The sequence below is a fragment of the Rhagoletis zephyria genome, unplaced genomic scaffold (assembly GCF_001687245.7).
Source record: "Rhagoletis zephyria isolate East Lansing unplaced genomic scaffold, Rhagoletis_zephyria_1.1 Rzeph_scaffold_08082, whole genome shotgun sequence".
NCBI lineage: Eukaryota > Metazoa > Arthropoda > Insecta > Diptera > Tephritidae > Rhagoletis > Rhagoletis zephyria.
In genome coordinates, this window is record NW_016165162.1 from 8,689 (window position 1) to 19,085 (window position 10,397).

At 42.0% G+C, this 10,397-nt stretch overlaps 2 protein-coding genes and 1 pseudogene across 2 annotated transcripts; 2 read left to right on the plus strand and 1 right to left on the minus strand.

The window, feature by feature from the left end:
- Positions 1–1,330: 1,330 nt before the first annotated feature.
- Positions 1,331–2,586, plus strand: LOC108374744 (uncharacterized). The gene is made up of 2 exons (XM_017630753.1): positions 1,331–1,813; positions 2,186–2,586. The coding sequence occupies exons 1-2, from the start codon at positions 1,701–1,703 to the stop codon at positions 2,559–2,561; spliced, it is 489 nt and encodes a 162-aa protein (XP_017486242.1). The 5' UTR covers positions 1,331–1,700; the 3' UTR covers positions 2,562–2,586.
- On the plus strand, positions 2,538–3,235 carry LOC108374743 (putative nuclease HARBI1; annotated as a pseudogene).
- Positions 3,236–3,996: 761 nt separating this feature from the next.
- Positions 3,997–5,789, minus strand: LOC108374742 (uncharacterized; the record flags this gene model as incomplete). Its single annotated transcript, XM_017630752.1, has 2 exons — positions 5,634–5,789; positions 3,997–4,533 (listed from the first exon to the last, which is right to left on the minus strand). Coding segments are annotated over exons 1-2 (693 nt in total), but the record flags the coding sequence as incomplete, so codon positions are not given.
- Positions 5,790–10,397: the final 4,608 nt, after the last annotated feature.

The following is a 10,397-nucleotide window of genomic DNA, read 5'->3' on the forward strand; positions in this document are numbered from 1 at the left end:
TTTCCAATTCTGACGGAGCTGGTGGTATTGCTCAACGTCATTTTACACAGCCGTATGAGTTTTGAGGGGATGCCAAATTCAGACATAGCGGCGTATAGGCAACTCCTTTTAGTGCTGTCAAAAGCGGCTTTAAAGTCGACAAATAGGTGGTGAGTGTCGATCCTTTTCTCGCGGGTCTTTTCCAAGATTTGGCGTATTGTGAATACCTGGTCTATGGTGGATTTGCCAGGTCTAAAGCCACACTGATAAGGCCCAATCAGTTCATTGACGGTGGGCTTCAGTCTTTCACACAATACGCTCGATAAGACCTTGTAACCTATGCTTAGAAGGCTGATCCCGCGGTAGTTGGCGCGAATGGCGGGGTCACCTTTCTTGTGGATTGGGCAGAGCACACTTAAATTCCAGTCGTCGGGCATGCGTTCATCTGACCATATTCTGCACAAGAGTTGATGCATGCACCTTATCAACTCCTCGCCGCCGTACTTGAATAGCTCAGCTGGCAGGCTGTCAGCTCCAGCAGCTTTGTTGTTTTTCAGCCGCGTTATTGCTATACGTACCTCGTCATAGTCAGGCGGTGGAACGTCGACTCCGTCATCATCGACTGCGGGCTCGGGTTCTTCTTCTCCACAACTTTCCGTGCTGCTACCATTTAGTAGGGCGGAAAAGTGTTCCCTCCATAATTTAAGTACGCTCTGGACATCAGTTACTAGGTCGCCATTATTGTTCTTACAGGAGTGCGCCCCGGTCTTTAAACCTTCCGTAAGTCGCCTAACTCTCTGGTAAAATTTTCGGGCATTCCTCCTGTCGGCCAGCATTTCAAGCTCTTCGCACTCACGTATTTCTGCCTCTCTCTTCTTGTTGCGGCAAATACGTCTCGCTTCCCTCTTCAAATCCCTATAGCGGTCCCACATAGCGCGCGTTGCGCCCGATCGCAGCGTGGCCCTGTAGGCGGCATCTTTTTTCTCTGCAGCTTCCTGACACTCCTCATCGTACCAGTTGTTCTTTCGGGCTCGCTGAAATCCGACTACTTCTTCGGCGGCGGTACTTAATGAGCGGGAAATGTGGTTCCACTGCTCGCATATGTCGGTTTGTTGAAGAGTGCTCTCTGAGAGCAGGTGTGAGAGTCGAGTAGCGAAAGCGTTGGCTGTCTGTTGCGATTGCAGCTTTTCGAGGTTAAGCTTTCCTTGCATATTTGAGCGCACATTTTTTGCTGCACAGAGGCGGGTGCGTATCTTGGCTGCAACAAGATAGTTGTCCGAGTCGATGTTTGGGCCTCGGAGTGTGCGTACGTCTAAAACAATGGGTTTTACTTTATTTAATAAACATTTCTCACAGCTTTTTACAAATTTAGCAATATCGCGTGTCATATTTTTCCAATAGTATTTTGTACGTAATTTTGCATAGAGTTTTTTGTTTCCGCAATGTCCGCCTGATATCGGGTCGTTATGGTAAATTGTCATGAGTTTAATGGGTCGATTATGTATAGCAACGCAACTATGCTTCGGTTGGCAGCTTGCAACGCAACTGAAAAGAAAATTTGTATTACGAATGGCAACTATCGCCAGTTGCTGAAAAGTTATCGATTATTGAAATTTGACAGCTCGTCAACCAGCGCAGGATTGTAAACAAGCAAAATAATCGCAAAATAAAAGTGAAATAAAGTTATTAATATAGAGTTTTTAATAATAAGTCTTGCTACAATGCTTAGTTCAATAGAACTATTTTTTGAAGAGGAGGAGGAGTGTACGAACGCAGCATCAATCAGGCGACATTTAAGGGATAATTCCAATCCTTTAGAGCTGCCGCCGGCACTGTAAGTAAAAGTTAGGATACGTTTTAGTTATTTGTACAATGATTTTAAGTTGTGGTGTTCAAACGCGTCACCGGAATTTTAAAACTTTAACATATACGTGAGTCAAATGATGAAATTCTACTTTTTTGTAAATTTGTATGTGGGTTCTGCGCAAAAGTACTTTGGATGGCGTAGCCGGAATTATACGCACAAGAAATGTTGTATACCTTTGACAATAGAAGTTTGGACTGTGATCTTTGTAATGGGTGGGGTTTGAGATGCAACGGTCCCTCTCCCCCCGCTGCACACCACAAATTCATTGTACCAATAACTAAACATTTCCCAAAAGTTAACGCTTGGAAGACTTTTTATTGTGATTGTTTTTGATTTCAGATTTAAAGCATATTTCCGACTTCCAAAAGAAGCTGTATTATATTTGGTAAATACATTGAGGAATGACTTTAGGCGGAACCATCGTTCAACTGCAGTACCTCCGCTAATAAAAGTTTGCGGAGCTCTCCGATTTTTTGCAGAAGGAAGTTTTCTGAAGTCTCACGGCAATGACTTCAATTTGGGACTGGCGCAACCTACGATGTCGGTTGTTTTAAAAGAGATGCTTCAACTGATTGAGGAAAAAATTTGCAATCAATGGATTACTGCAAAAATGGCCGAGGAAGAGAAATACAAAAACAAGAACTTCTTTTACTCGAAAACGAAATTTCCTGGTGTTGTTGGATGTATAGATGGGACACATGTGCATATAATGTGACCGAAGGAGGATGTTCGCCACTTATATATGAACAGAAAAGGATATTTCAGTTTGAATGTTTTACTGGTGAGTTATCTTGTATGGTTATTTTGTACGACATTTCATTTTTGTTTTTTTGTAGATGTGCGATTACCAAATGCGGATACGGTATGTTGATGCTAGACATCAAGGATCTACTCATGATGCTTTTATTTGGAACAATAGTGATTTGAAACAAATGGTTGCTAATGATTTTGGTCCGAACACCTGGCTTCTAGGTTGTATTTCGTTAATAGTTATGAAACCTTTTGATGTAACCTTAAAATACCTAGGTGATTCTGGATTTCCATTAGAACCACATCTTTTGACCCCTTTTCGTTCAGCGGAACCTCAATCTCCTGAAGCAAAATACAATACAATCCATTCTAAAGCCCGAAATGTGATAGAGCGGACAAATGGCGTCCTTAAGTCTATATTTAGATGTCTTTCTGCTGAAAGGGGCCTGCACTATAAACCTGACAAAGCTGGGTCAATAATAAATGCATGTTGCGCGTTGTATAATATTGGTTTACACTATAAAGCAGACTGGGGAAGATCCGACAATCTCGCAGGAAGTTGCAAGTCCAAATGTAACCGAGAATGATAACACCGTAGCCTCTGATATAAGATATAATGTAATGCAATGTTTAAATTAATAAAATAATCTTTTAGTTGAATAAAGTATTTCATTTTAAATTCAATTTTATTAAAAGTAAACAACACATTTATATCTTTTTAGCGTTCTTCATGTTTATTCATTTTCAGCTATGAAATCAACCTTTTTCATTTCAACTTTTCATTCAGTTTTCCTTAAAAGTAACATATCACATATCGAAGGCTGAATAAAAGGTCGTCCTATCTCGGCAGCCAGTTCGAAAATGCCATATCTCAGAAAACTTCCTAATAACACTCTATTTCAGAATTTGATTGAAGAACGCCCTATTTCAGAATTTGAATCAAAAACGGCCTATCCCAATATATTTGCATATGAGATATGGCGTTTTTCAATCAAATCTGAGATAGGGCTTTATTGAAAACTTTTCTGCGATACGGCGATTTCGAACCGACTGCCGAGATAGGTCGATCTCCCACTCAGCCGTCGATAAAGTATACAAAATATATGTACCTAATTCTCTTTGGATTTAATAAAAAATACTATATCACAACAAAAAATACAAAATTCACTTTTCTTAAAACTAAAAAAAAATAGCAGTTCATTCAACTGATCTTAATAGTAAAAAATATTGGTATAAATAAAGGTAAAAAGCCTCAACTTAAATTGGAGATCTGTTTTTCTAAGAGCTCCAGTTTTTTTTGTTTAATTTTTTTATTCAAATGCTGCTCTTCAACAAGCATATGGTGTTATTTTTTTCAATTCATGCGCTTCCTTAAATATTTTTAATTTTTCCCTCTTAAAATCCCGTATATCTTTTAAGAGATCATTTCTTCTGGACAGCTTTCTTTCAATTTTGTCCAACTTATTAACAACCTCACCCTGGGTTCCTGTTTGTTGCTGGAGGAGGTCTAATCTGATATCTTGCGCCCTCTTTCTCCTGGGTAGTTGTACTGCTACAAGAGGCGTCACCGTTTCTTGCTGTGGTTGCTCAGTCTCTACCTCTAAAATTGTATTAATTTCCTCAATGTAGGCAATATTTTCAGTGTCCTGAGGCTGTTGGGGTAAAATCGCTCCGAATGTGGGACCTGGCGGATCGACCGAAATGGCCATTTGCATAAAGTCCGCTGCGGCCTGCTTCAGCGCGGACAAACTTATTTCATCAGATGGTCCGCCGCCGGTGATGGATATATTCCTCCTATTATGTGGCATTTTCTTTTTTAACTTGGCTTTAAAATGTATCCATACCCTCTGCCATTCTACGGATGTACGAGTTGGCGGTCCGTAACAATTTAATTTAGAAGAAATTTCCTTCCAAACATGCTCAGTATTTGCTTTTGTCTCGCCAAAAGCGCGTACACCACGAGCAATCGAAGGATTTTGCTCATATGTTGCGCCAAAATCTCAAACTGTTGTTTTGTAGTTATTTTCACCATCTTTTCTGCAAAAGCAAAATACATTCCAAAACTTTAGTAACGTTAAAACTGCTAAAAATTAAAATATTTTACTCACTTTTAAATATTCGCTTGTAAAACGCTCTTCTAACCTCCACAGCAACCCTGAAAATGCAGTTGCAAGTATACACACTTTGTGACAACTTCAGTTGACGGTTGAGAGTTGCCAGATGCCATCTATAATATTGTTTTGGCAACTGCCAACTCAACTGAAGTTCGGTTGATATCGATAGTCGACCCATAAGTTTCTTGTGTTCTTCAGTTATTGTTTCCACAGGGTCTGTTAGTATAATTTGTGAAGATTTTAAAACTTTGTTTCCGCTAATTTTTAAGTCTGTAATCGAAAATTGTTCAAAGAATGAATAACATTCCCTTTTCATCAGCGAGTGACGGTGGACGTGTTTTGGCGCATACACATAGTTATTTTGAGGATCAAATTTTTCTGCGCATTTGCACATTTGAATGTGCTTTACCTAAAACTTTTTCTTTTTGAAGTGAACATAAAAGCAAATACTACAGCAAATTGTATTTGATCGTTTGTTTCTCCGTTTGAGACCGCCTTTCGGTCAACTTTGGCTTTTAAAGAACACCTTCCCTGTCGTGATAAGGATAGCAGGTGAGTGGTTTTGCAAGTTTTATTATGAGTTGTGACATTTTTTGGTGAACTATTCCTGTGCGTTGGTTTTTAATTAAAAGTAAGCCTGCCGCGTACGGCAGCAAAAAACACCAAAGCCGCTATGGCGTCCTCGTCGTCGAGGGCGTCATCGGCTGACGAGTTCGAAGCCTTTGCGGGTGCCAATTTGGCCACGGGCAAACGGGCTAGAAAGAGTGCGGAACCCCATTTAATTAAAAAAATGTTAAAATCCCAAAAGCTGTGCAAGTCAATCTTGACTCAGGTGTAATCAGTGAGGTTAGGGACGAAAAATCTAGCGAAATAAGTGAAATGAGTGTAGATGTACAACTAGATAACGGGACAGGTATGAATACCGATAGCCCGCTATTGGAGTTGACTAACGGACCGCAAGTAGACACAGTGGTGGCGAACAGCGTTAGCACAAATACCAATAATGACACGACACTGTACCCAGCAAGCTTTTCTGGTGTGTATCTCGTATAAGTTGACTCGTCACAATGTGGTGACATGAATAACGAAAGAATCACTAACGGTTTAACTCTTTTTGACAAAATCAAAGTCTTCAGGATCAAAGACATTGATTTAATTTATGCCATTGGCAAAAGCCTCTATAAAATAACCTTCAAAAATGCAGCGTCAGCTAATAACTTTGTACTTAACGACAAAGTCAAATCTCTGGGTTTAAGAGCTTTTGTACCCAAGACTGCAGTTGAGACGTACGGAGTAGTGAGGGGCATTCCGACTTGGTATCAGGAGGCAGAGATAAAGGCTAATGCCATCTCTACCGTCCCCATCGCCACAGTCAGGCGCTTCACGCGCAAAAGCCAGGACAGTGACTCATACATTCCAACAACTACCATAAAAATCGGCTTCTCGGGTAAAGAAATCCCAAAATTCATAATCTTCGATTATACCAAATTATATATTGACTTTTACATTCCCCCGCTAAGGCAATGTCTCAACTGTGGCAGATTGGATCATACACAATATGCCTGCAAATCTAAGAAACGTTGCATTAAGTGTGGTCTCACATCATGTGACGAAAATTCTTGCAAAAAAAGTGTATTTTATGCGGCAGCTCAGACCACGTCTCCACAGATAAGCTCACTTGCGCGGCTTGGGAAAAGGAGCGCACCATTAACCATATTAGAACCGNGTATCTCGTATAAGTTGACTCGTCACAATGTGGTGACATGAATAACGAAAGAATCACTAACGGTTTAACTCTTTTTGACAAAATCAAAGTCTTCAGGATCAAAGACATTGATTTAATTTATGCCATTGGCAAAAGCCTCTATAAAATAACCTTCAAAAATGCAGCGTCAGCTAATAACTTTGTACTTAACGACAAAGTCAAATCTCTGGGTTTAAGAGCTTTTGTACCCAAGACTGCAGTTGAGACGTACGGAGTAGTGAGGGGCATTCCGACTTGGTATCAGGAGGCAGAGATAAAGGCTAATGCCATCTCTACCGTCCCCATCGCCACAGTCAGGCGCTTCACGCGCAAAAGCCAGGACAGTGACTCATACATTCCAACAACTACCATAAAAATCGGCTTCTCGGGTAAAGAAATCCCAAAATTCATAATCTTCGATTATACCAAATTATATATTGACTTTTACATTCCCCCGCTAAGGCAATGTCTCAACTGTGGCAGATTGGATCATACACAATATGCCTGCAAATCTAAGAAACGTTGCATTAAGTGTGGTCTCACATCATGTGACGAAAATTCTTGCAAAAAAAGTGTATTTTATGCGGCAGCTCAGACCACGTCTCCACAGATAAGCTCACTTGCGCGGCTTGGGAAAAGGAGCGCACCATTAACCATATTAGAACCGTTAAAAACATATCAAGACGCGAAACAATCAAAACTTACTTTGCGGCCAGTGAAAATCGTTTCGAACTTCTCGAAGTGGAGGACTCAGACTTTCCACCACTCCCGTCTGAAAACGGAAACATCCAAAACAGAGACATTAACGTTAACAAAAAACTTCCACAGTCCTAGAAAGTACAAAGCAGTCCCAATGCAGCCTGCCACTAGGGAGAGTAGGGTAAGACCACCCAGAGATTCTGTGCTAGAAAAGCCAGAATACTTGAAAGGACGGGTAACTGAAATGGAAAAACTCTTGTCAGAATTGTTCAAGTTAATTAATAGTGCATGCGCCAATGAGCACATGCAAGGAGTCCTAGGGAAGGTTCTAGCCCTAAAGCAACAATTTGAGCGTAATTCGATACAAAACGAGGTTGACATGATCAGTATGGGTACAGACATCCCCCCTCAACTATAACATATGAAAATTTGCCAATCTGCCAATCACTTAAAGCTAACATCAACAACTTTGAATACTATTTAAATCATTATAACATAGCATGTCTCAGTCAAATATTCACCTCCAGCGAGCAACAACGCAGAAACATTATCAACTACAACATTATCGAAAAAAACCGAGAAGATGGATATAGCGGCGTCGCCATAGTCCTTAAAAAACAAATTACATTTCAAAAATTAAATTTCTTATCTAACTTTGACATACTGATCATCAAAACCAAAAACCTTAATCCAAACCTAATTATCTTTGCAGTTTACTTTCCACAGAACATCCTAATAAATGACTTTAAGAGCGAAATTCAGAGACTCCTTACATATCTTGAGCAGTTTAGCAATGTTCTTATTCTGGGAGATTTCAACGCTAGGGCGAGAGCATGGGGTGACCACATCCAATCTTGTCGAGGAAATAACCTGCATAGAATTATTCTAGAACATAATTTCTGGCATTTAAATGACGGTTCGTCGACATTCAAAAATAACATGCTGGCTCCTAATGGGTCAGTGCTTGACTTGTCATTTACAAATAGTAACATTCAATTTGTCTGGAAGGTCGACCCAATCAGGCTAGGAGGAAGTCACCATTTCCCCATTCTCATTGAGTCCACTGCGGTCACGCATCAGGGACGCAGGTTCCTATCCCAAAAAAAGCTATTTGCCAATCTACAACTAACCAATTTTGATCCAAACTTTAACGACATACATAATCAGTTCGGAACAGAAATTGAGGCTGCCACATATACGCTCAGTGCCAACAGATCCCCGAAAGCTTGGTGGGATGAGTCTTTTGACAAGGCCTTCCGCTTTCTTAAAATTGCGTCTAAAAAGTGCAAAGCTGCACCTGAAAATTTTGAAGAACTGATCAAGCTCAAAGCAGAGTGGAAAGACAAAGTTAAAATAGCAAAAAAGAAAAGCTTTGAAAATAAGGTAGACGAACTGAACGCTGCTCCCTCAACTAGAAATGCATGGAAATTCGTGAAAGCACTAAGAGGCGACTTTAAAAACACAAACAACTCGCAGTGGTCTAGCGACAACTACAAGAACTTCTTAGCCCTACTCAAAGCCAAGTCCCCTCTCACAACTCCCATTTACCAATTGATAAAGAACTAACTCCCACCCACGCCCTAGCAATCACCTTTTAATAGTTCAGCCGGAGGGGTAGACCTAGTTACATATAAAATGTTAAAAGCTCTACCAGATGTCTCACTTAACAACTTGCGAACTGCATTAAACGATGTTTTCCTGACAAATGGTCGGCCGGTTTTAAACTACGCAGCACCAGTGTGGTCGCCGGGGACTAGTAGGACGCAGTGGATGAAGCTACAGGCGACACAAAACACCGCACATAGGACAGCTACTGGATGCCTCCTGATGTCGAAAGGAAAACCACCTGCATGACGAGGCGAAAATGCTCCCAGTCAAGGAGCATAACATAATGCTCTGCAAGCAGTTTCTGGTTGGGAGCGACAGATGTGGCCACCCAAACAGTCAGCTTCTTGCAGAGGAGCCCTCGCCGGGGCACGTAAGCAGGCATCTCTACGAGCTGACGGACGAAGTCCATAGGTTCATTAAGCAGCCTCTGGTCCCGTCAGCATAGACAGGCCCTGAACGGCATTCACAGGGAGTCAGTCTCGAGTTATGCAGGCTCCAGATCTGTGCATGCCGTTCTAGGCACACAACCACCGGACATTGACGCGGCGTAGCTTCATCTGCCTCAGGAGACAAGAACCACAATAGCCCAGCTTCGCTCTGGTTACTGCAACAGGTTAAACTCATACCTGAGCTATACGCCGATGTGCCAAATGAGTGTCTGGCATGCGGAGAGACGGAAAACGGGACAACCCTAACGGCTTTGTCCCTGTGGACCGACCCTATGAAGGATGCACGCTTCTTAGGGCTGCCGTTAGTGGAACTTGACGACAACGACTGAGATATTAACCGATCTGGGCGGGGTTGTTGTAGCCCCTACAACAACAACAACAACAACAACTAACACCCCCTTCCAATAAGTTTCCCTAGTTACACGAGGACTAGTTCAACTGTAACGGACTTCAGAGAAGGATCGAGGAGATAACAGTCTTCATGGGTCGGCTCGGAATATTAATAGCTGCGGTCCAAGAGGCGAAGCTGCACGGCAATTCAACACTGTTGATTTACGCCTGATACAACGTGCACCGTCGAGATCGGGAGCGTTCATCACGCTGCACACCGTGCAGTATCGTCTTATCGAAGCAGACATCAACCGCAGGGATACCTTTCTAGAATGTTCCCGACATTGCTATCCGGTCAGGCGATGTCGAACTCGAAATATTTAACGAATATACCCCCTGCCACCAGCTGCCCGGCGGGATATCACCCTGAAATAGGTGCGCTCCTCGGAGGTCAAAACCATATGGTAGTTGGTGACTTCAATGCGCACCACGATTTTTGGCATTCAAGCCTGTCAAACGATCGTAGGGAACACAGTTTGCTGAGCAGTAGACGATTCGACATTCTGCACAATGAACGACGACGCACGCACCAGGATTATGGTCAACTGCTGCAACTCGCCAGACCTAACAATAGTCAGCTGATTGGAAAGGCTTTGCAGATGTTACTGAAAGCGCCTTCGCTGCACAACACATACCAACCGACGTTCATGTAGGTGAACGTAAATTCCGCAGGGTTGTTACTGCGGCTACAACCCGCAGAAATGTGAAGAGCATCAGAAGACCTGTAACTTCTCCTCTGGTGTGAGTAAGCTTTGGTCAACCGTGAGGTTATTGTCCAACCCGACGAAGGGTGACGA

What these genes read in the sequence shown, in the direction of transcription:
- LOC108374744 (XM_017630753.1), top strand. Translation starts at nt 1,701, where the DNA reads ATGCTTAGTTCAATAGAACTATTTTTTGAAGAGGAGGAGGAGTGTACG. An exon ending in TTAGAGCTGCCGCCGGCACT is followed by an intron (nt 1,814 to 2,185) that starts GTAAGTAAAAGT and finishes TTTTGATTTCAG; the next exon opens with ATTTAAAGCATATTTCCGAC.